This window comes from Acanthaster planci, linkage group LG10 (genome assembly GCF_054643075.1).
Source record: "Acanthaster planci isolate LZ-2023a linkage group LG10, COTS_SCS, whole genome shotgun sequence".
NCBI classification, from domain to species: domain Eukaryota; kingdom Metazoa; phylum Echinodermata; class Asteroidea; order Valvatida; family Acanthasteridae; genus Acanthaster; species Acanthaster planci.
Genome location: NC_141786.1, coordinates 5614127 through 5640569, shown reverse-complemented (window position 1 = coordinate 5640569; position 26443 = coordinate 5614127). Strand labels below are relative to the sequence as shown.

At 41.2% G+C, this 26443-nt stretch overlaps 1 protein-coding gene across 2 annotated transcripts; it reads left to right on the top strand.

The window, feature by feature from the left end:
* Window position 1: 1 nt before the first annotated feature.
* Window positions 2-26164, top strand: LOC110980621 (uncharacterized). Of its 2 annotated transcripts, none has more exons than XM_087142337.1 (14): window positions 2-276; window positions 3294-3386; window positions 3997-4071; window positions 4658-5078; window positions 5673-5807; window positions 7258-7325; window positions 8215-8419; window positions 9487-9642; window positions 10797-10917; window positions 12180-12292; window positions 12561-15708; window positions 20981-21028; window positions 23385-23579; window positions 24122-26164. In XM_087142337.1, the coding sequence occupies exons 1-11, from the start codon at window positions 227-229 to the stop codon at window positions 12639-12641; spliced, it is 1518 nt and encodes a 505-aa protein (XP_086998463.1). In that variant the 5' UTR covers window positions 2-226; the 3' UTR covers window positions 12642-15708; window positions 20981-21028; window positions 23385-23579; window positions 24122-26164. The 2 variants fall into 2 exon arrangements, with proteins under 2 accessions (XP_086998463.1, XP_022093167.2); XM_022237475.2 differs by having other exon boundaries at window positions 3285-3386.
* Window positions 26165-26443: the final 279 nt, after the last annotated feature.

Here is a 26443-nt window from a genome sequence, read left to right as displayed (position 1 = left end):
AAATAATGTAAATATTTTAGGGCCTAGGTGGTGCGAAGACACAGCGGACACACTACTCGCTTAGTCCAAGCGCTTATTTTTTCGTCTTTCTGGAATAATAACTGTTGACAAAGATAGCGATAAACAAGGTGTAATGTGTGAAACTCTGGACCTTGTGCACTGAAGCGGAGGAGACAACGAGTATTTTTCCATCCTGAAAATGTGAAATGATGCGGCATATGAATTAATGATGGCTCTGTCACCGCAGGAACGAACATGGGTGCAGTTGCAAGAGAAGTAAGGTCATCAATGGTCGTCGTTTAATTTGTCATGGTCATCATGGCGTCGTTGTCATAGAAACTGTTACGAGCCTTGAGAAGGCTTGTCTTCAAGAAGGCGTGTGTTTTATGGTTTTCATGATCACCACGACCTTGTTTACATGTAGGACGGGTTGAGCTAAATGTTGTGTTTAGTAATAATACTGTGAACGGCCTACTGTACATGATGGATCATCTGATCGTGGTGGAATGTGATTTCCCAACGAAAAAACAGAAAGGCAACTCGCCTGGGTGTGATTTTGTTGGTACCTGTAAGGTCAAAGATTGTCCAGTATCACATCCACACCACCAAAATCACAATTGAGCCAGAAATCACATCCAGGAAAGCCCAAAATCACATTGTGATTAAATGGTTTTTTGGTGTTGGCAATGCATTATGGGTTTGGATGATGACAAACATGCAATGCATTTTATGCACAATCCTATGGGAGAAGCTAGTGTACCTGCGAAAGGTTAATCATTTCCATTTTATTGTATACACCAATTCAAGCTGTGCTCTTCTGACACAGTGAATGATTTAGAATGGAGATACATGAATGTACAAACTTCAAAGTTTAAAGCTTGGCAGAAAAGGACAATTCAGAGAATCTCTTCCAACGATGCCAATTTTTGTCCTGCACCATGCTTTGACCATGGAGGAAGTGTTCCTTCCTCCATGCTTTGACTAAGATCGTGAATAGGAATGCTGCAGTAGGCTTATTGTCCAATCAGACTCACAACTTGTAGCTCATTCATGCCACATTGACCTGTCATTTTATTTTCAGCCTGTAGAGTGACCGATGCCCTTTTTTTTATAATAGAGACAGTTATAGGCCTAAGGGTGATTTCTTCTCACAAACATATGAAAACCTATCTGAAAATAGTTCTGGTAATCTGATAATCGCATGCATCTGTGAGTTGATGAGCAGATCCATAAAAAATGCCCAGTAGAAAACTGTAAATTAATTGCTGACTGGTTCACTGCCCCCTATAGAGTTGTGCATAAAATGCATGGCTTATTTGTCTCCAAACCAATAATGCATTGCGAACGTCGAAAAAGTTTATTAGACTTCAACAACATACATGTAATCCTGTCGTTTCTGGCTTGGATGTCATCTCAGATAAACTCTGCCAAATCACATTCTGGGTTCAATATTTCATTCACCCTAGTCACCTTTCCAATTTGTACAGAAATCACGTCCATGCCATTCACAGTGTTAACAATGGCCCTGTTGTTACTCCATACATGTGCATGTAACATGAATTTCAGGGGAGAATCAATAGGCCTAGGCGGTATGTTCACAATCACAGTTATGGCTCCGTAAGTTACTAGGCCGTAAACAAATACATAGGGCCCTGTTTACCAGTCTACATGTACATGTATGTACACGTACAGGTGCATACGTGTACATGTACATGAAGTGTTTCGCTTTGGGGTACTTAACACACTTGTGCATGTTTTCAAATCCTGTACAGTGTGTAACTTTAGTGACTCATGTTTTCAGATTTCCATGACTTACATGTGGCAGAGCAAATTTTGGATTTGACCATCCCCTTCCCCGCAGTCCCCGGCACAAATTGATGCCAAGTGGTTCCACCACTGAACTTTGTGTTGGTGTTTGCATCACCATTTGCTATCATTATCTTGTGGATCAGCTTCCGGTATCCACAAGCTTGCTGAATCCACGCGTACAGTAGTTTTTGTTTGAGTCATCATGGAGGAAATGCCAGGTTAATGGAAGCGTATTTTTGATGAGTTCTTGTCAGGTCACAAGTGGGAGCCTAAAAACCTGGAAAAAGGTTGAGAAAGTTCCTATTGAAATTTGATGTAATCGGCCCGTTATAGAATAAGGAGTTGGGTCGGCCCAACTGCAGCATGGTCAGCTGCAATGCAGTGAATGTCCTTTGGTTGTAACTCTCTCTACATGTACATGCGTGCACAAGTACTGCTGAATGCTCATGTGGCATCCGATGCTCCAATATGTGATTGGCGTTCCTTACTTTCAGCACCCTGTTGCTACATGTACATGTATAAAGAAAAAAGTCTACTTTTTGGAAACAGTGCACCTACCTGTAGATATAAGTTGGAAGTGATTTCCTCTGGGCAGCAGTAATCCAGTCACTTAGTGGAATGAGGATAGGGCTTGGATTTCTCAGGGAAATTATGGGGTAAAACGGCTGTGTAGATGTACATGACGCAAAACAGAGGTGTGAGCAAAGACGACTGAGCAAGTAGTCTGATTCCTTGACGTGAATGAAGATTTTTGATGACTGTTGTTGAATTCTGACTAAAATACCGTAGTGTCAAAATTTACCTAAACTAGAGCTTTTAGGATTAAGGAATGGATGGGCAAGGCCAACTGTCAATTTGTAAGAGCAGACTTTGTTTCCATGTTGTAGGAACAGGTTGCTTCACTGTCATGGTTTGTTTGATCTTTGCGTATACATACAGCGTACATAAATGTACCTTGTACAATGTATGTGTGCAGGGCATGTACCTGTACCTGGCCCTGGCCAAAAGGAGGCCACCTGTCTGTTACTTTTCCGGTAAAGATACATTACAACTTGGGATGGGTGTGCAGTTGGGACCATCTCCGCATGTACATGTATGAGGTTAGGGTGTAACATTGCCAACATCATGGTGCAGCTAGTTCTTCCATTCAAAAGAACATAACCAAACTGAGGCTGGGAGGAGAAATAGTCAGCTCCCTTTTATCAATAGATGTACATGTATGTAAAGTTGCATTACGTTTGCCAGTTGGTCTGCTTGGAACAAGACAAACAGTACAAACATATGTGGCATCTTGATCAAGGTTTATTAAAGCAACACATGGTGCAGGCTGCATCAAAAATTAGGGTAGTGGCCGGAAGTGTACAACAGCACATCCTTATACCTTCGTTACTTCTGACCTCAGCATGTTGACTTGAGCAAGGCTTTACAGTGATGGACAAACTACATGTACCCATTCAATCCATCTGTTTTTTAAGTTTTCGCAGAAAGCGCCAGGCACATACAGGCAGCCGGCAACTTGACCAGCAAGGAAGGCACTACGGCAGGTACAAGAAGGCCCCAACGATGCCATTGCCGAGGTAACATATTCTTTGTAAAATTGTCAGTTGCACATGTTACTAAAGCCTTCCCCCTTCGTCCCACTCTCCTTTGATACCATCCCCCCCATCAGCTTAATGATCATTTTAGTCATTGACTCAGTGCTCATAGACTCAGCACTCGAGTGTGGACCCTTTGACAAAATGCTGCTTTTTGAAAATTGTGTGGACTTAACCGCCAAGTCCACACAAGATTAAACCTGTTTTCTAGAAACGAGGCAGAGTCTTTTCATGCTTTTAGGGATTAGGTTATCGTAGCAAGAGGTAGTGAACAGTCACGGAAAAGCAACAAAAATTCTTCTTAAACAAGTGTTCACAGTACAAGAAAAGTTGATATTTTCATTTGTGATTCTAAGTAACTTGTGATTTCTAAGTATGGTGGCAAAAGCAAAACTCGGCAATGCTTAACTTAAAAAAATAATATTTAAGTCTTAATCTAAATCAATTCTAAATAAACGGAATTGCAAATGTGCAATTTGAGGTACATGTACATGTAGGCGTGAATTACGTTTGTCTTTGATTTGGAAGTTATTCAAACTGAAAACAGTGTTCTGACTGCTTAACATTTTGCCCTTGGTTTGTTTGTTTGCAGGATTGTTGATTCACCCTCTGATGCTCCCTTGCGTGGGAGTCACTACCCAGTTATACCCCCTGTGGCTAATGATAGGTACAGTACAGGATGCACCTGCTTATCTGTGCCCTAGACATTGCATGGGTGTGTTTGATCCTCCGGGGAAAGTGTGAGGGGGAATTATCTATTGTAAGTCTTTGGTACATTTACACTGCAGTCCAAACTGAGAGTTCTGCACTCCTGTTGCTTAAAATAAAGTGAAACATGTAAAAACAACAACACTTCATTCTTAATGAATTCTAAATAAACGGAATTGCAAAAGTGCAATTTGTGTTACATGTACATGTAGTCGTGAATTAAGTTTATCTGTGATTTGTGAGTATATCGTATTTTTAAAAGTTACCTGCTGTTTTAAATCTGATTGTACGCAACCAGGGGTGCAGTGGTTGTAATGGAAGAAGAAAGCTGGTGAATCTTTACACAAGAGATCTCAAACTACAAAATTTAATGCTCTTGTTTAATCTTGCTTACAAAAGACGTAACCCAGCTGTACATGTATATGGATTGGTTAGTGATAGCTTACAATTTCTGAAGGCCTTTTCTGTGACAGAATGGAAAAAAGAAAACTTTATCAAATGCCTAATGCATTTCCTTTGTTTTGTTTGACATTTCATTTCATTAGATTTTACAATGATGATACCTTCAGTCTGCAAAGCTACAATTCAGACGTGGGCCAGTTAGAGGACTTTGATGACAGTCATGTATACTCCCCACCCCAACTGCAGAGTCCCACCTTTTCATATAGTGAAACAGCTAGGGGTCGCCATAGAAAACCACAGGTTCACCGTGACCCTTGGAACTCTTCCACTCGAGTCAGAGGGGAGCCCAGGCCATTCATGGACCACACCTCTCACCTGATGGCAAGACACCAGGATACAAACGTGGATGGGAGCATACACAGACGCAGGGGGGCAGGGAGGGGCCCCAGGGTGGGGGGTTTTCAAGGCCGGCATGTTTGGAAGGACCTGACCAAAGAGGAGCCGGCAGAAGATGAGTCTGCAACTGTCGTGCAGAGACACTTTAGGGGCTACCGTACAAGAAAGGTATCAGTCGAAAGCCTGCAGTTTCCATACGTTACATGTACATGTTGCTGCTTACAATGTGCAAGAGTCAAGACACAGTCATGGAAGAGACAATTTATGCAGCACAAAGTGGCACCCAAAGCTCCAAAATGTTTTCCATGAACTACTTGCTTGTCGAGGGTCACACCATTTGTAGAGGCCTAACTGGTACTTGGCTTACATGTAAATATTTCATTGCTGTGGTGATGTTCAGTTAGATTGGGGGGGGGTGGTCTTGAAGAGAGAATGGGCAAAAAGTGCGGTGCTCAGACGAGAGTGACTCTGTATGCCTACATGTACATGTTCATGTATCTCACTACTGTCCAGATGATCATGGTCCAACATTTCCGACTGTTTCCTCTGTTTAGTGCAAGTACCGGGGTACATATGTCAGGGACTGTCCAGCACTGCACTCTACACCTGTCTGAATTGATGGGCTGAACGTGCCCAAAGACGTTTCACTTGTTCTTTAATATCCTGCCTGGTTCTAAATTTTGCAGGAAACCGTAGAGAAAAATGTCAGGGGAGTCAGGGTGATATTCGTTTGATTTTTTTGGTTTTTTTTTTTTGGTGTAGGGCCTCAGGTTGCTGCACCATCTCCAGAACCCCAGCTTCGCCGTCAGCTTCATGCATCACTTCTTGAAGGATGCCTTGCAGAATGACCTGATCCTGGACATCGCTTGCGAGGTGCTGGTGGAGGAACGCCAACAGGTGATGAGTTGACGCAATCACTTTTATAACCCTCACCCACAAAGTCTGTACCTTGAGTGGCCTGGTTGTATTGCCACATTTGTTGGTTTTGCACTCTCAGGATGAAGTGATACATGTGGAGACTTTGCAAATCAGGTAACAAGATCCAGAAACTTGCATTTTCAAAAAAACAAAAAAATACTGCATTCACAGAGCTCAATCTTTGTCTTGTTAATTTTAAAGTACCCATCTTAAGGTTTGGAATGTTTTTTAAAATTTTCATATAAAAAGAAAAATATGCTGATACATGTATGCGCAAATGATAAACGGCCATTCTACTATAAGACCCAACAGGTCAAAACTGTAAACAGCTAACAACGATAGTTTCACCACGGACCATTTACACTTTCTCTGATAACTGAATAATAAAACATATATTCCTGTCTACCATTTTGTTTTCTTCTAATAATTTAAGTCAGGGTACACCCTTTCTAAAAATATGCTGCTCAAGATATTTCATGCTATACATTCTGAGAAAAGTGTACCACAAAATTGGGGAATTTTGCCTCATTAAAACTTCATTTCTCCTTGAAATCGATGAATGAAGAACATTTATTCATCTAAATGAAAAGACTTAAGCACCGCGTCGGCGCGTCGGCTCAGCATAATCACGGCTGCACTGTACTTGCTGCATGCTGCAACGCGTGTCGTGTGTTCGCAAGTTTTTTCAAGAAAGTCGAGAGCGCCTGTGGGGGTAATAACAATCCGTAACACGCACGGAACCAAGGTCGCTCATGTGTTTGCACTGGGGCCGCTCGCGGTTGCACATCCCTGGGTAAATGGTCCGTGGTTTCACATAACGGACACACATACCGATGTCACCAAAGTGGTAGGGTTGTGAAGAATTGAAGTAGGTTGCTTTTTGAATCAACTGGTACTTTTATTTTCTGTCTCACCAGGTGAACTGCTTAACTCCATGTCTGTTTAATCTGTGATTGATGTAATACATTTACAAGCAGCTTTGTTGTGCAGTATCTTAATGGTGTATGTGGTTAGCCTTGAATTCAGCAGTCTGCTAAGACATTCGTTAACCCTCCTATGCTGAAGTCACTCTTTGGGTCACTTGGTGAACACCTCAAAGAAGCACAGCTGTGTTGTGTTGTGCACTGCACCAACTGTCCCTCACAGGAATATCAGATTGCACTTTGATGCTGCCCAACAACTGTGCTTCGCTGTTTCATGTACATCATTGTGCAGTAAACCAAATGCAGTGAAGAGGACTGCACAAAAGACCCTGGGTCATTTTGTGCTGGCAACCAACTGTGTACACACTGAACCTGTGCATGTTGGTGTTCCATATAGAAAACACATGCTCACCGGTGACTGTGGGCAATTGTGCTGTAAAACCAAAGGGTTGTCAACGTAAGTGAACAAACTCTTGAAGTATCTTTTTTTATTCATGCTGAAACAGGTTGTGCAGGCTGGCCACGCCCAGGTCAACAGGCTTGCTATCAGTAACACCCCATCTCACGATTCAAGGTAACACAGGCGTGGATCAGTAATCTTTTCTTGGTTCACGGACACCAGAAACCACATAATGGACAGAGGGAACCAGGCTTTGGGATCACTGATAGAGATCCAGGTCCCTGTGAAACAAACAGTCCCAAAGCTATGTATATTAATCTAAAGAGACAACATTAATGCCAAAATACGCATAAATCACACTCGTTCTTGAACTTCATGTGCATATGCCATTTTGCAAAGTGTTGCAAACGAACACCATGCATATCTATGTTTTGAGTTGGGAAGGGGGGAAAACCAGGGGCATTTCTCAGAAGCAACCGTCCATAGAGTATCCAACTCCAGAATGAAGATGCTTGTGCCACCTCTGAGGAGTTGTTTCTGCTTTTGGTGTTGTCCAAAGTGGAAGTTTGCCCATCAGCCTGAATCCTCCTTCCTGCCGATGAGGGGGCGTATCGGATCTCCAGAAATGCTGTTACGGTTTGTGTGGGGTCCCATCAAAACTTTCCCCAAAGCATGTGACACACGGTTTTCCTGAGATCGGTCACCTTTTCCGTAGGCAAGGCGGTTGTCGGCAAATGTATGTTGTATATTGTAAACCTGACGGCAGGGCATATTTTTACATCAAATAACAGTGAATTCTTTATTGAATGGCACAATCGGTCACCATTTGTTCTTGTCACTGTTCTGGTCCGGTACATTGTATTGGCTCCATGTTTTACCTTAGACTTGTGTCATTTAGAAAGTTTTGAAGGCTTGCTTACAGTGGAAATCATGTCGCTGTGGTCTTGGGCTAGGACATTACGGGATCGATGTACATGTATGTTATCAGGTCGTAACTTGAGTAAGTGAGAGTGCCCTACTTTATGTAACCAACTTCATGTTCTCTTCATCTTTGCTCATGCAGGCACTGGGTGGAGGCTTTGCAGCGTCCAGACATTCCCAGGCAGGTTGCTGCCAGCCTCATGAATGACGTTATTCAGGAGGAGTCGCGGGTTGTCGTCTTGCATGGGGTCAACGAACTCCTGCAGGACTACTTTGATACCAAAGCCGTGGCCGACGCCACCCGGACTATTGTGACAGAAGTCCTGATGGAAATGATTCCGGGTTCGGTAAGAAATGCCACTTCCAATAGATTATTGAAACACCAGAAATATGATTTTTGTCAATCAATCAATCATGGATTTCTAGTCCCTTTATGTAATAGAACATTCATGAATGCCTCAGACTGTCTCCCAATTCAACAACGTGCAACTTGACCATTTATTAACATTTGCGTAAATCACTCGCTGACCCCCTGGATATGAGACAGTTTAATCGATTCTGATTGGTCAAGAGTCTGTGTGCACGTGGCTCGCCACGCGCGTGTCAATTTGACAATTTGCACAAGGAATATTCCATAAAATGGACAGGGGTGTTCAAGAAAATGAAAGTAAAACTCTGGAACAAAATTGTTTGAAATCCATCATATATTGACTTCTTTTCACTCTCTGACTAAGAAGGTATTCATGAATGGGAATAAATATGTGCCAGTCTCAAACTGGCATTTAAGACCGGCTTAGGAGACTGAACACTGATAATGCCCTCGCCTGTGGCTCGGGCATTAGTCACATCCGTCCTCCGTAGCTGGTCTTGAATGCACGTTTAAGACCAGCCAAGCACGTAGTTATTCCCTCTTGTTTCTGACGTACCCACATGTACCAGTGCAGAATTCTGTGATCTTTAACTGCCCACAGAAATCTTCCAAGCACTCTTGGTGAAGTCAAAGTGGTTACTCATCAGGCTTTCATCCCGCACTGAAATATCTGCCTGTCCCTTCCAAGCCATTGCTGAAAAATTGCCTGTCCGCTCTCAGGAAAACTTTTGAAACTGATGCCCCTCAGTGCTATCTGAGGTGGTATTTCTCTGGCACCCAATTGTCTTGGAGGAACTGTATGACTTCTTGTAAAACAATGGGGCGTGTAAATTTTAAATTGCCTGCCCACATTTATTTTGCCTCTCCTCGCAACAGGTCGATAGATGGCTAAATTGGACCCTCCCTGCCTCTTTAACCATTCAGATCGGAGGAAACAGCTGACATTCTCAAGAGTGTTTGCCTAGCAAGTAACTGATCAATTCCACCACCCTCCCCATTTAGTTTACAAGAATATCTCAACATGGTCTGATTTTTCATTGGTAGTTGGAAGAATGCCAAGAGGAGCTTGCCATGGAGACGGTAGTGGACGACATCATCGATGGAGAGATGCTGGTTTTGGTGGGTGGGTTCCTGCAGGAGGCCCTCATGAGGCGAGGCTTGCCACTGGACAGCACTGAAGAAGAGGTGGAAATGCAAGAGGTTGGTACAGGGGGCGTGAATTGCATGTGAAAAGGGGGTATAAAGTACGTGTACGATGATGTAATGATTTACATGGTACAATTGATGCTGTGTTGTGGAATCACAGTACAGAATTTGTATCTTGATACCTGGCTACAAACGAAGATGGACAGAACCCAGACGATTTTAAAATTTGTATACAACCCATAATGGAAATGTTGAAAAAAAGAAAAAAAAAATGGTCATTGGTTATTGTACCTCCAAAGCGAATGAAGACAATCAGTGAAGTATCAAGGGGGGTCTTGAGACATGTTTCAAATATGCATGTGTGAGATTTGGGGGGTTGAGACAGTGATAGTTTCAGCATTTTGGAGGAGTAGTACCACCTGTTCAGGGGAGGGGTTAATAAAGATTCTTTTTACTGTGAAATTTTTTTTAAAAAAGCATCTTGCCCACTCTGGACCTAGGAACTGGATGTGCGACTGAGGGCAAGTAAGCGGCTGAACCACCGGCAGGGAAGATTTATAAACACAAAGAATTGATATGTGCATAGTCAAACGTATGCCCTTTGGGTCATCAACCTGTATACATGGCCGGGGCAGTGGTGTTCTAACGGTTTTCCAACGTCTTTCAGTGTTTCCGCTGATATCTTGTGGTCAGTTTTCACACCAGTATTTATGGCATTTGAGTGCACCACTCTAGTGCAATGTCAAAGCAGAATTGATAGTGTGGGGTTTCCTCAAGGGAAAACTTGGGTTGAAACCTTTATCCCACACCATCACTATGGCCTTAGAATTCTTTATTTGATTGATTTAGCGGATCATTAAAAACAATTACAGGCATATTTGCAATCTTTGGCTTGCATGGGATGAACATTATATGACAGTACAATAAAATTAAAACAAAAACAATTAATTACAATTTATTGTTACAAGGAAAAGTGTACAAGTGTACAGTGACTGTTATGAAATTTAAATTGAAACTCTGCTCTATTGAAAAAGTCTGCATTTCTGTTTTCAAAAATAGTCAAGCTGTTGTAGTTGCATGTACCTGGTTGTTTCTCTGGCTAATAGTGGCATGGATTTCTTCAATGGGAAGTTTGGGTTGACTCCAAAATAACACCATGCTCAGTGTCATCTTTTTCCAAAGTCCTAACTGCTTTGTGTTTTTGGCAGGTGGCCAGAATTGCCGAAAGTTCCCTGTTGGACGCCATTTTGCTGGATCATTTGTTGTCATCGGTGATAGTGAATGGACAGAAATGGAGCTACGCGCAGCCTGCTGACCGGTTCCTGGATGGTAAGTGGGGCAGAGAATAACCAAGGAAGCGTACATTGGCATGTTCTATCATTATGAGGGTCCTTTTTATTAATTTTTCTCGGATTCACTTTCTGTGCGACTTTATGCTCTTCAAGGTTTGAAACCTATTTGACGTTCTTTTGGGGGTTGAGTGTATTAAAAAGAGCACTTTTTGTAAAAAATTCGAAATTATCAATTCGTTCTGGACAACTGAGGTTGTTAATGTGATTTCATTCACTGCTCCGTCACATGTTTTTTGTTAAAATTTGCTAACTCAAACTGTGCTTGAAAACATTTCTGAGAAAGGATTGTTTATTGGCTTGTTGCTAATACACAATATCAAGTCAGGGCAATCAAGGACAGCAAATTACAAGAAGCTTTGTTCGCGCAAATCAGAGTTTGCTCAGTAATTTATAATCGAAATTATTATTAATGGAAAATGGGTGCCATAATACATCCAAAAAAGGAAAAAGCAAGCAAGACACTGAGGAGTTTAAACACTTAAAATGGTGCATGTCAAGGGCTTTATTGCAAATGTATTTCGGGGACCTTTTAAATAACAGAATTGATTCCTTCTTTTACCCAGAATTCATTGTTCTGGCAGCATTATTTGCTTCTAGTACTGATGAGTGAAGTGTCTTGCTTTACAACGCTAAGACTTGGGGAACTTCCTTGCTTTACTTAAAGACACTCTGAGTGAAACGTCTTGATCAAGGACTCTAAGGCAGTGCACTTTCATTCAGTTAGTCACTTCATGTATCATGACCCAACTTCCTTGTATGTGTCCAAATATGATATTTGTGGTGAGAAAGCTAGCTTATTTTCAGAGGGATGTCGCACAAGCAGGATTCAACGACGGAAAAGACCGAAACTCACGTGTCGCCAATTTACGAATGCACTCAGTGCTGGACATACACAATTAAATATTCATGACATTGAAATGAAGATTGAGTTCGGTTACAGGTAGCATAAACAATGTTCCCAAAAGCAACCCTAGCAAGGTCAATAATTACCTGTACCATAGAGAGGCATAATGGGGGAGGAACCAGGAAGTAGAACTATATGGACTTTTTAAAGAAACGCTCTTAGACATGTTAGACATGATTATTTGCTACGCTAAGAAGACCTATACGTGACAGTTCCCTGCATGAAGGACACTGGGATTGAGTAAAGTGTCATTTCATTGTGCACTTTCATGCATTTAGTCACTTTATGTATCTTGCACCCTGACACAGCTTCCTGACTTCATGTTTTGTCTGCAGATCAATTATTAGAGATTCTTCTTGGCCAGTATGTTGGTGTTCTCCACAATCGGCGGGCCACTGAAGAATGCGTACCACTCAAGAGACTCCACGAGAAGGTCGTCACCGATGTGGCAAGTGCTTCTCTTCTCTAGTCATTCTGAAGTCAACAAGTTTCAGTATCTTGGCAAGGATGGCCCATACAAGGGTTGCCTCAGATCCTCTTCCATACTTCTCAAATTAGGGTCCTAAGAATAAATTGGAGGCCAATTGTAGGAAACAGAATCTGCTCTTAGAATATTTGTTTGGATTTCTTTTCTTTTTAATTTCCTCCTTTTTTTCTTATTTGCAACCTGATTCCTGTGGTTTGAAAGTGTCTCGATGAAATTTATCATTGTACAGGCTCTGGATGCAATTTTCGGCGAGCTGATGGACCAACTTGAGGAAGATTTACAAGACCTTGATGAGTACGAGAGAGGGTGAAAATCGTCTGAAATTATAACCCTGCAGAACCTGTAAAGCCACTTGTGACACAATAAGTAACTGCAGATAAAGTGCAAAGTGCCTTAGGCCCTAATGAGAGGGAAATGAAAGGAGTGGTGTGCAGTAGAGGTTTTGTATAAACTCAAGAGGTTTTGTATTATAATGTGTCACTAACTTGTGAGTTTTAATTTCATCTCAAATGATGGACGTTTTTTGGTTCTCCGATGACTGGGGTCACTTCTTTTGAAGATGTCACTCTCAGCCACATTGGACTCAACGATATCAAAGTACAAGTACATGATTTGTCACATCATGGAATCATTGTTTACAGAATTCTCAAATGGCATGCCCTCCTTACAAATTGCTACGTGCATCGGCATTTTGGACGCGACAGGAAATTATCGTGACGCGCACACGCGACTGATGGCGTTGAATAAGGAGTTATGCGTGTAATTTTCCTATACGAAGATGGCGTCCTGTGAGAAAGATCTATACCATTCGTCTCATTAACATTCATTTATACATTCATTCATGTATATTTAAGTGTATTTTGATAAAAGGGATATTATATTAAATGCCCTACTTAGGCCCATAATAGGATCCTAAAAACCGAACTTTTCTTTTAAACTATTCCAAGCGTACTCTTTTTGTAATGAACAGCAAATCTGTTGGATGCCAACTGCATGCGCGGTTTTAACCTTCAGAACATGGGCCAGTCATTAGTAAGCAGGACAGTAACTTGTTAAACAGATCTACGCTGTTTGTATTTTAATAAAGAGAAAGGTGTCATTTTCCGTGGCTTGGCATTTCAGCCAGCCATTTGATTTTATTCCAAAGAAAGAAACGATTGAGCATTTGTGGTTGAAAGCATGGATATTGCAGAAGGGGAAAAATTGTACTCGCCGTCGCAACGAAAATGTTTAACTTACAGGTAATGAATAGATTTATCGGTAATAGAATTATTATACTTGCGAGTATGTCACTGCATTATTTCTCGATTTTTCAAACTTCAGGCGGTCAGTTTGTCTTTAAATTTTCAGGGTATTGTAGTAATTTTAGTGAAATATACTGAATCGGCGAGGAAGCAAGCGAGTACAGCATGAGGCAAAATAAAACTAAACAAAAAGGAACTGAGCGTAAGTGAACACTGACATAGAACACCGTAACTCCTTTTTCCACGGCCGGGCAATACGAGCGGTTGACAGCAGTGCGCCTCCAATAGTTTGCAACGCGTTGGCCAATCACAACGCCCGAAATATGTCCACCCTTTCCAGACACGCATTGGGTCTACAGATTTCAAAGCCGGGGGGTTCTCTCCGTCTCATATCTTGCTATATATATGCAGCAAGGTATGAGACGGAGAGAACCCCCCCCCTGCTTTGTGTTGGCCATTGTCTCGCAGGAATCTGGGGAATTCCTTTCAGACATCTTGGGGGAATGTGTGAAGTAACAATAGTCTGGAACGTGTGTAGGGATTGGACATGTGGGGGGGGGTACCCCTCGGTCTCATTTCTTGCTGGGTATAGAAATTTGCCCACGCTTTTGGATTTAGTCGGGTGCCGTCTCGGCTACGGTACCCCGCCGTTGTTTTGAATAGGAGCTGTCTTTCTTAGGCCTTTTTCCAATACTCAACTTCGTCTGCGTCTCGGGTTCGTCTCCGAAACCAATCTCCGATTGTGGGTCAGAAGCGTTTAAATCAAATTGGATTACTGTAAGATTTTGCTCTCATGCATCTTATTTGATGTTTTGTGGCACTGTTAGACTAATTACTGCGCTTACAGCTTCAAAGTCAGGAAGTAAAAAAAAACAGTTGAATCCTCAGAGGGAGCCGAATCGAGTATTGGAAAACGGCCCATGTGTTTACATGCCTGTGGGTGAGTGCCAAAAAGACGTTCTCTTTTGTTCAGCTCGGAGCGGATACACCGTCATAAAACTGCTGACACTGCGCTGTTTCGACGATCATATGCAAGCTCGGTGGCCTCGTTTTACTGAAGAGACAGAGCTACACACCTTGGTCCCTTGGTGCCGTGCATGCCGCGCGTGATGATAAGGATCCCGGGGAATATGCATTTTGTTTTAATGGTTAGGCAGAGTGACATGGTGGTTTAATTGAATCATGGAAGGAGTAATGTTTTTAACGCCTGTACTTAATTGCAAACTCTCTAACATTTTGCGGTGAATAGAGTGATTCTTGGCTTTCCACGACGGTTAGTGCTTCTGATTTGCTTTTCAGAGATCAGAGAAGATACAGAAGGTTTTGCATATTGAGTGTCTTCATAAAACTGCTCCATACACGTTTAAAACGAAAGAGCTGGTGACAACACCTACGTGTCCGGTCCGCGACTAATAATCCAGCGTTTGAAATTTTGAATGCATCATATTAACTATTAATTCTTAAGCGTTTAAAGAGTTATTTTAACAATATTACTTAAATGTTTTTACAGAGTGTCCTTTTACTGACTATTGAATCAACAGTTTTAACGCAGAATTTGAAAATTTATAATGCTAGATTTAAATTCTGCAATGCCGGATTAAAAACGTTCAAGGTAGCTGACCGCACTTTATGTAAGTGTTCGGTTCAACTTTTCGGTTTGTTGACGAGCACTTCCAGAATAGTGCGCACAGTATGTCATGAAGAATTCCATGCACAGGATTTCGTATTGACGAAAAAAGAAAACACGTCATAATCCAGCTTTGGTGTCATAGTACCGTAGTACTACAATTGTGTTCATCCGACACGGTGTGTACCCTTTTTGTTGTTAGTGCATGACGACTTACATCCAACTGCATCTTTTGTCAAAAGAAAACTTTAAAACGATGGGCTATGAAATGAGACATTCTGCCAAATATAAGTTTTCCCTTTTTGTTTTACCACACTTCACCATGTGTCAAATAACCCAAGTGATGCTGATGTATAGAAGATGGTGAGATATGGGCAAATTTAACGACAGTTACTCTTTACGGTAATCGCCACGAAAGTAGTTCCGTTTATTTAGGGTCCCTATTCATTATCACCGCACCTGTTTCCTGAAGCAGACTTGCGTAACCAGGAGGCAAACGAAAATGGGTAAGTCGTCCTGTTTTGACCTGAAAGTATATGCCTACATTTCCAGATGGCCATTACAAGTGTAAAGTCCTTCAACGTATCGTCGACAGGCCACTCATTTTGCCACTGGCGGAAGCAATCAAACTTGACTTAGGTGGCGAAATTATGGACCTGGCGACTATGTGACTATATTATGGTCACATACGTTAAGACTTTTTATACAACCCGGATGTTTGCGGAAGGCTTGTACATACATGTATATAGGCCTTGCATTGATGACTATTCCAATACAATTCTTAGACCAAAAACACTCCCATCGGGATAAAGCAAAGCCCTGAGAATTATACTTCAGGCGGTTACTTTTGTAGTCGTAGAAATAAACCCTTTGATATTATTGCACTTTTTTGTTGTGAAAACTATATTTGAAGGCAACATTCGAACTGTTCTGAAGCAAACATATATGCGAAATACGTTTCTGCGAAAGATGTCTGTTTTAACACAAATCATGCACAATGGCGACCTCAACGTACGCTTTCTGTAGGGATTCTTGCAGACGATGTGAAGTTTTGGGCTAAGGTTTAATGAGAGTCGCAAAGCATTTTTGTTCAAGGGCTTCAAGCTCGATTAATAAGATATTTATTACATTATCTATGTATCATTATCTATGGAGTGGCAGCGAAACATGTTAGTGAAAACATTAAGCGTCCTGGTATTCGGTCCGAAGGCGGTGTCTAGAAATTGGGCGCGTAATCTGGACAGTTCTCTCTAAACGTGGTGCACTGTCAAAAACAAGTCAATAAATCTCTTCGATAAGAGTTTATTTCCATTGCAAAGTAAAAATACCTTAAAGGTCGCGCTTGTCAACAGATATTTTGCTTCCATGGGGGAATTTGTTGAAAACGGTAGTGACACTTCAGAAATATAAAATATAAAAACTCAGAAATATGTCAAAACTGTACCACGCCTTTCGAAATCAAACTTTAAGACAAAATTGAACAACTAAACTTCACCTGGATTCTTTTTCTGTGCAGTTTTGGCTAAACTGATAATACTCAAAAGAGCTACCGGAAATTAAATTTAAACACATACGCCAAGTTGAATGACACAAAATTTTGTCTATAGTGTTTCACAGTGCTTTGAAATTTGATAAAATAAAATTATTCAATCGAAATATTTTCAATGAACTAACAGATGAATATCCAAAGCCGAGATCAAAACCTAAACCATGAAATGTTTGCATCAAGGTTCAACAACAAATGCCTGTTCAGAATCAATATGTTGGAGTTGACTCACCCAAGTAGATTTTCATTTCTCTTTTTAGCAGAATTTACACGTTATTTACGTTCTTCTTCAGTCAGATTACTAAAAATGTCGAATTGTATTGAATACAAGCAACTCTACGTTACTCTTTGAAACTTATCTTTGGTCTCGGAGTAGCAGTTTCAGGAAGTTCTGTTTCGGAAAGGAACAAAAAAAAAACATTCAGTAAAAGAAATTGAAGTATTTTGTACTATAACTACAAGAAACGCCAGCATTGGGGAAGAAGTAAGAGACACTGCAGCAGATGTCGTGTTTGGGGTTATTTACGAATCCTTACAGATATTTACTTGCCAATTTTACTAGTTTTACAAGTTCTAAGCAACATCGAGAGTTTTAACCTTAACAGTTTTATATGTCGGGCTTTCATCGCAACCAAATTCTGCTTATTCAGTCTGGCCGGTATTTTTATAATTCAACAAGATGGCTGAGCGAAGTACTTTATCTAAATGTAACAGTTGTTTTCTGTTTTAGTATTTGGGTGTGTGTGTGTTGTCCTGTGTGAGAGAAACAGCATTCACGACGGATCTGTAAACCCGTAAAGGACAGGCAACTTGCATTAGTATTATCGCCCTTAACATTAAGACGTGTATATACCATAGAAATATAATAGCTCTATGGTGGGGGGCCTACACTTGCACACACGAAACTAGCCAGTGTTGTAATAAATCTTTTCTCCTACAAGATTCATATTTCCTATATGACTCTTGCAGCAAACTCTTCACTTGTAAGCTGTGAACTTGCTTTTGTCCGTGATTGTTGTTCAAGTACTTTTAAGCGGCACCAAGTCCCTTCCCTGAAGTGGTATAGCTTTGTATGACAAAAGACGACTATGACGTTCACCATCGAAGGGCGCTGATTCAATTGCGTTGACCTATTGCCCCGGCACGTACTGCCATAACACACATCGTTGTACCCAGACTCGTTTAGAAGAGAAAAAAAAAACTTTCTCGTCTTTGAAAATCACAATTGGGTAATCACGAAAAGCCTGTATTGGTTTGTACAAATTCTGCATTGATTATGGTGTTCAGCCTACATTGCATAGTCGGGGAGTTCTTTCTCCCTTACAGTCAGCGCACACTGGCATTTTTGTGAGTCGTTTTGAGAAGCACATATGACCCTTTTATAGCCTTGAGGGTATTTTGATTAACTTAATCGTAATGTTTGATATTTCTGATTTCTTGTACAACTCTCTGCACCTGTTCTCTGTTGAAAGTTTACTTTTTAGAGGGTAAAACTACAACAGTAAGCAGCCATAATTATTTTGTTGGTATCGGCATTTGGTGGATTCGGTTTGTATTCGCTTACATTAGATTGATGGCTGGAACCAAAGTCGCAGGCTGGGGGGTGCAGAAGCCCCTCCCCCGCCAGCAGAAGGGAGTTCCGCTTTAGGTGTTCATATTTTTGTTTTTTTTATACCAAACAGCAGTACAATACTTTATTGAGGTGAAAGTACGTTGGTTTTTGACTCAAGATGACTGAAAAAGTAAAATAACAAATGCAGTCGACTCTCGATATTACCAAATCCGTGGGACCCAGCGGAATGTTCGTTGTGTCGGAAATTCACTGCAGGCGAAACCCAGTGCAATGGCTTCGGTGTGTATATGAATAGGTCTTATTGCGTATAATGCTACTTACATTGTACATTTACTTGTACTGTACATGCACACAGTCAAGAGGACGTGGTTGATGTCGAAAAGATCTCTCGGTTAAAGCTTATGATTAATCAAGTATTTTGTGATGTGTTTAGACTGATAAACTTCACTGTCATATGGAAAAAAATATTTCATATAAAAGTATGGCATTTAAAAGCATCGAGCCATGGATTTTTTTTAAAGACTTTTGGTCGTCATGGATTAGAACGAAGCTAAAATAGCGGCATGCACATGTAGGCCTGTGCGTACCTGCAAGAAGACTCATCAACTGATCACCCCCACCCCAATCCTTGTAAGTCGCCTTTCCAACATAAATTGTGTCATGGAGAGACCAGTTTATTTAATTTTCGGTTTGTCTTTTGATGCTCGGCATTACCTGCGTGACCACGATTGATCGATAGTTTGAGTTCACTAGACCACCTGATGTGGCGGCCACTGATCGCTGGTGGCGGCCCGCGCGAGAAATGGTCGCTGAAGAAGCATGACGTCATGAGGGATCATTGTGATTGGGTAGCGATGTCATGCAAATTGTACGCAATCTCATTGGCGGGCTTGGTAGCCCTTTTAGCAGCAATATGAATCATTCAGTGTAGGGCGATTAGTTGGGGCTCTTGGGAAACGAGAGTAGTCAAGCTAACTTACTAGGGGTGTATTTGTAACGGAATTGGGAAGGTATATTTGTTCTTGCGTTGCTATAATCAATATGAAATAAATCACCGTTTTTTTTAGTCGTGCACTACACTTGTCATGACGACAGGACACTGCCGTGCGTGATGCATCTGGTGGGGCCGGCGATAAACGCATTATGCTAAGGAAGGAAATTTTGTTGAGACTCGCTTGCTTCCAGTACCAGCTGTACAACCTCAAATTAAATTCATGAACAAAGGAAATACAATCATAGACATGAGATCAATTTCTGAGAATGAACTTGCAGAAATTTTGTGACGGCAGTGATTTGTTTGAGTTGCAACTGTAGAGCTGCATTCGTATGATGTGGTGCAACGTACAACGCTTCTTTGGCTGGAATACGGTAGACTGGTTGCCGCATTCTCCAATGCCTTCTTTGGCAATGGTTTGGCGCGGCCAGAACCAGTGCAGTATTGCTTGAATTGCATTGCGCACTTATTTCCTCCACTGCGTTTTGTACACGTTTGTTATAAATGGGTCGTCAACAATGGTTGTTCATGCAACGGAGTCAGAAAAGCCTTTTGTTGTAACAGGAATTTCGTACAATGCGATTTCGCTGTATCAGATTTTCTCCTCTAGAAAGGTGCACTTTATTTTCGCCAGGACCGCTATAGCCGATTCTGTATAAAGAGAGTCGACTGCACATATGGGTCAATCTACTTTCAAGTGCTGGAAGTTGGAGTTCCGCTTTCTTGAAAATCGCAACCCACGGGGTTAAACCAGCCTAGGCTTCTGCTGAAACATACTAAACAGAACTGAAAAACAGAGGGTCAAGCAGCACAAGGCTATTACATACGTAGTTCTGATATACTTCAAGAAAGGCAAACAGAAACTGCGAAGGATCATTTCACAACCCCGTCATTTTTATAAACTTGGATTATTCTTTTTTTACAGAAACTCCCACGTCCAATAAAGCAGTATTCAACTAAAGGTTATACTGCGAGCCCCCCCACCCCAGTTTCATCTACCTATCTTAATTTTAAAAGGAAGGTGCTCAATAAAAGATTCAGAAGAATGATATTTTTACTGAAACCCACTCCCAAGAAACACTCTTTTTTGGATTTCTTTCTTTTACCTACCAATAATCCATGGGTTTGGGATTCAGTCCGGATGGCCGGATACAGTTCTTGTAGTTATTAGATTAGACTGTATCATTAGTTGTATAACGTACTTTCTCGTATTGTAAACCCCTGGACTTATTTTGGCCTCCTTTTTAAATTGCAGATTCTACCTAAGGACTACAGTTAACTGCATCATAAATAATTTTGTAACTTTTCGTCTTTGTTCAAGAACATTGAGTTGGAGTGGTCATGCAATTTAGGTTTGTGGAAGTAAATGGCATTTTTTGGCATTTCCCTTCCAATAGACTTAATTATTTCAGTTTCCATGAATTATACCAGTATATATTTTTCAGAGGCCATTATTGGAGGGAACGTCTTAAAGAAAAAAGTGAACGAAGAATAATTGAATATTGTAAAAGAACAACAAACTTTCAGTGGTTCTCGAACCGCGCCAGGGTTTCAAGCTCTTTTGCTTGAAATCTTGTATAGTCATTTATCGATGAGTCATTTGATTATCGCAGAAGTAAACTAGATTCATTAAATTTTCAATTATTTTCTGTATTCTGTCCAAAGGGGCAAGATTCATCGTGTTGATCTTCGTTGCCATGGCAACACAGAGTGGTAAGTCAGCTTCCATTGTATGGAGGCTCATTTATTTGCAGTTATAAAACTGCTTGTTTTCAACAGTACATTGATAGCTGGAAATCATACATTCCTAATCTAATGATGGTGTGTTTTGCAGATGTTTCCTATCTATCCCATTATTTACAATATTATTAGATAAAAACATTTAAAAAAATGTAAACTTTTAAATGTCAAAGTAATTCCAATTGGTAAGCGTAATACCTTGTTAAAGAGTAGTCAAACAAAGTTACTGAAACTTTTATTGTCGAAGAGCCACAATCCTCAAATAGCCGGGTTATCAATTTTAACCCATCTTACAGCCGGTGCTCTGGATTCCTCCGTGTCTTTGGGGTGCTTGCATCTGCCAGCAAGACTAAAATTCATTCGATTCTTGGGCAATGTTGGCCGTCTCAATTGCATGTAAATACATAGTTTGTCCTATATATCTTCATAACTCCAAAGCAGGGATTGCATGGACTCCGATGCAAGTGTCAAAAATGAACCATAAAAACAAAGAAAATGAATGCTTTCATTAAGTAATTAGGCTTGGTTTTCAATATTTTGGTTGGTTGCAGAAAAAAACTTCCTTTCTGTGTTTAGAGTCATCTATCATTGCACTTTAGGAAATGGCGGGAAAATATTTCAGTATTAACTTTACGCAATTTGAGTATTAACTTTACATACTTTACTTTCTGCAATTGCTGCCGAAGTTTAGGTAAAACAGAACAAAAAAATGTGGTATTCCATTTGTTGCTATAAAGTTTTCAAAAAAGAAATATATCGTTTGCAAGCACAAAATGGTTTCGATGTTTATACCAAGATTGTTTTTTAACATTCGGTGTGGAGATCCGAAGGAACGACCATTGGACCTTACCATTCTCTTAAGGGGTCATAGCGGGACGATATGTTCACGTGAGGTCAACTTCCAAAGTTTCATAAAGTAACTTCAACTTTAAACAAGTTCCAACAGTTCTGTATCTATTTCGTTAGTTAAAGTGCAAAAGAAAATGGCCTCAACTATTTCGACATCTAGTGTTTGTGGAGGTAGATTGGCCATGTGTGTACAGGTGAAGCAACCCACGTGCGTGCTTGTTTGCCGAGTCGACATTTTCAATGTGTCAAAGAAAAAGACACATTTCGAATTCTTCTCGTGAAAGTTAGTGGATTCAATTAAATTACACAGCGGTGAATGAGAACGACTGCACGGAACTTGTCCGCGTTGTGGGGCTACGGCCGGGGTCCCAAACTTGGCGGCAACGTGGTCCAACAGAACAGCACCCGGCACACCAGCAGTAGCAAAACAACACAAGCGAAGCAGTCAGCGAGGCTAGTGCCGTGCATCGCTTTTCTATATTGGAAGTATTTCTGCGGACGCTGGAAATTTGTCTAAGTAGTCTTCTAAAAATCTTTGTTATTTTACGTATCTGCGAAAACGGGAAGGTTTAAAATACACCCTTCTTGCTTTGTCAGGGGACTATCCATTCAACGCGTTATTGCAAGCACGAAAACGTCGATAACACAAGTCTCAGTGTACGAGATACCTTTCAGAAACTACAGACTGCACAAGACTGGGGCATGTTTTATTTTATGACAAAAACACAACAAATCATGCACTTAAACTTGATGTATGGAGCCATCAATGTACATAGTTAACAAGATCTGCGCAGGAACATGGCATTTTGAGCATGCCTCTACTACGGAACTCGTGTGTGAAAGTGCACACTGGTTACAGCGTATCTCCCGATGACGTATTGGGGTCACCATCAGTTTTGTAACTTCTCAAAAGATGATGGCATCAATCGCAAAATCTATCTATCTAATTTTGAAAATAACACTTGACGGCTGTTTATTTGACACTGTCAATAGCGGCACTGTTTCCAAACAGTATCACGGCTGGCAGATTTATTTGCTTTCTCCCTCGGTTGTAAAGACATATCGTACAAGTAGGCCTACATTTCCCAAATGTCCATTTAAAAATTCGCCGTTTGAAGTTGGCATCAGCAGGCGTATTGGTCTGCGATTAGTACACAGTTTTCAACGGCAACAGTTAACTTTGGGCCTCCCATTTTGCAAGGACGGTATTCCCACTTTCATCAAGTTACTGTCGTTGTGATTTTAAAGACATGTATTCACCTCGAAAAACGCCTGAAGGCCCACTACACTGTACGAGACATTCTGTCAATACCGGGAGAATGCGAACGGCGCTTTCAGGTTAAATGCATATCAGAGACACTGTGTTGCACAAAATGTGTTGAGACATTCCCGTGCAAGGAAAGACATCCAATCATTTTTATCTGGAGTACAGGTCTATTTCTTGTTAAACATTTCCTCCCTTTCCCCTATCGTCTTAAAGCCTGGGCCCTGAAATGCTACCAGTGTTCAACCTTCATATATCCAAGACTGCCATTGCCCAACGACGGAAGAGCCAACTGCGCTAATTCTCAGCCTCCAAGTGCTTACAGAGATCCTGGAACGTGTGGTGGCTCACTGCTTGGTCCATCAAATACGTGTGTTACCATTTCTGGAACAGTGAGGGGCACGACCGCAGGTAACTTGATAGAAGTTGCATTAGAAATAGTTCCTCGAATACATTCCTTTCGGGAAGTTGCCCAAATACGTATTTCCACGGAGATGGTACAAAATGGACCCTACCTCTGAGGAAGTCATATGTTTAGATCATCGAATCTGTTTTACATAATTGGTAACTAATGCATGGAAAGGTATCAGGACTATTGTAGAATCATGTGGGTTCCAAGCCTTCCTTTTATTCCAAATCTAAAACACTAAAGTACGCATGCATTACCTCAAAATGTGATATTATTTACAAGAGTAGAAAGGTATTTTTGCAGGAAATTTGACTTTATTCTTTCGCTCATGTTTTCAAGATTCACACATGAAGAGTTCCCATCAGTTTTAAATTTAAGATTTCCGAATAACGGAAAAGGTCCATTCTGAATACAAATCATGGTGACACTTTTTTTTTTGGTTTATAAATGTGTGTTTGCTTCGTTCTCTTGTCTGTTTTGGCCGTTGTTGCTGTTAGTGTTGAAGTTACACTCCTACATCTTAATTAAAATGTGTGGTTTCCAGGCGGATCCTCTTTAAGTTTCAACGATGGAACATTCAGGGGATGCACTACACTGATAGGGACAAATCCGCAGTGTTTCCAGGGTGAAGAGGCTGAGCATTTTGCCAAGATGTTACTTGAACTCTCGTCATTCAGCAGTTTTAAGGGTTCAGTCTGCTTCTGCAAAGGAGACTACTGCAACGGCGTCAGTGCAGTGCGCCCTCTTGCGGCTGTAATCGTCTTAGTCATTGCCGCCAAGCAGTTCTTCGTTTAGGCCCAAATGCTTTCTGTGACCAAGAAGGTGCATTTTGTCTACTTGAGGTGGAGATATCTAGAAAGTACACCAAGACTTCCCTATAAATAGGGTTTTTTTTTTAAATTAAACTGTAATACGGCCGATTTTACAATGGTGCGCCTCGAAGAGTTTGCTACACGTTGGCCAATCAGAGTTTGCAAAATCTGTCGACCCAATGCTCGTTTGGAAAGGGTCGACAGATTTCGCTCATTGTGGTCGGCCAACACGAAGCAAACTCTTGGAGGCGCACTTTTCTGAATCGCCATTTCTTGTATGTTTGAATATTACCATAAAAAAACGATTTGGAAATCTAATAAAAGGTGTTTTGCTTATCGTCTTTCCCAACCTCGACTCCGTGGGCTGCATGCACGTCCCTTCACTAGCCCCTGGGGCCAATTTCATGGAGCTGAGAATTTGCTGAAGCGCAAAAAACAAAGGCCACTAACTCAAAATCTATATGATTGTCATGCTAAGCTAACCAAAAGACAGGTAAACACCATTCCAAACATATGGAGTTTGGGCTGGTAACCTGATTTGTCAAGCAAGGTTTTTTTTCAGGCTTAAGCAAATTTGGTGCTTAATTAAGCAGCTCTATGAAATTGGCCTTCGTGTAGAATATGAAAATGACGCTTATTAATCAGAATGAATAAACATAAACATATATAAAATCAGTCGCGCAAGTATTTCAAACACTCTATGCACGCGCCCAGGCATAGATCTCCTGCACGTCACACGAGGGTAAAGACCGGTTTAATACTTCACGCGAAAGCAAATGCGAAGCGAATTTTTCAGAGCGGAAACGGCACACGTCACAATGGAACTTCAAATTTTGACGTCATGAAATTTGCTGCGCACTTGTTTTTATGTGAAGTATGAACCGGGCTTAAATCCATTTCGCGCGTAGACATGTCGACTGCAATCCACACCGATTAAGTAAAACTAAAGGTAGGCCTACTAAAGGTGACGGGGTGCGTGAAATTGCAGCATTACGCACGAGCAACTTGGAACCTTGCAGACATCTACGCGTACGCGTGATTTCGTAAGCAAATGCGCGTTGCATGGAACGCAGTAGAACATCATGTCTACCTGTTCTTGCTTAATCTTGGCGTAGCGCACTAGAATAGGCGTGACACCTGTAGCTATGACATTCTCGATTCTTATACGGGCGATTCAAAATAACACGCCTCCAAGAGTTTGCAACGCGTCGACCGATCATGAGACCAATCATGAATTATGAGTGGCAAGTGCTTTTCAAAGCCTACTCTTGGAGGCGGACTAGCTTGAAACGCCCGAATTGAAATCCCCCCCCCAAAAAAAAAATTGGAATATTTAAATTATACCATACAAGGGATTAAGTTCGCGCAAGGCATGTTTGGAACCAACATGGCGCAACAACATTATACCCAAGGGAGCGAGGTTGCGTCTTTCCTGCTTGACACCTATACAGGAGCGAAATGACTTTCCAGTGTACCGAGTGATTTTGCATAGACTATGACGTTTTTCTGAAGGGAAGAAAATAAGAATCATAACTAAGTCTTGTCCATTTGTTGGGACAAGAAGAAAACGCATAACTAGTGACAGAATTTTTCATGCTTAATTTCCATGACAGTATGCTTCGAAGTCATTTCGCTCTTGTTGCATACATAGCAGAATCTTATTAATTCCGTCATTCATACCTTGGTAGTTAAGAGACGACCTTTCCCCTTAAATAACACTGTCATTAGAAAGTTAGAAAAATCATAAATAAATAAAACTCTAACACTAACAAAAAGCTGAGTCATTAGTGATCAATTGGACGAGTTGGCGGAATAAATAGCGTGTTCCATTAGCCAGATCTATGCCCCAAAACATTATATTCGGTCCCAGTCTGTTGACACGCCCTGGGGAGGTAGCTGACCGTTATCGCAACCTGCAGGGTTCAAAGGGATGAGCGCCGTGATTCCCTCGCACTCCTTCAGTGCAAAAGTACCCGACATTATTGTCTACTACGACAAAGCCAATCCTGATGATATCTGGCTGAGTGCAGGCAGAGTCAATCGCATCTTCATGA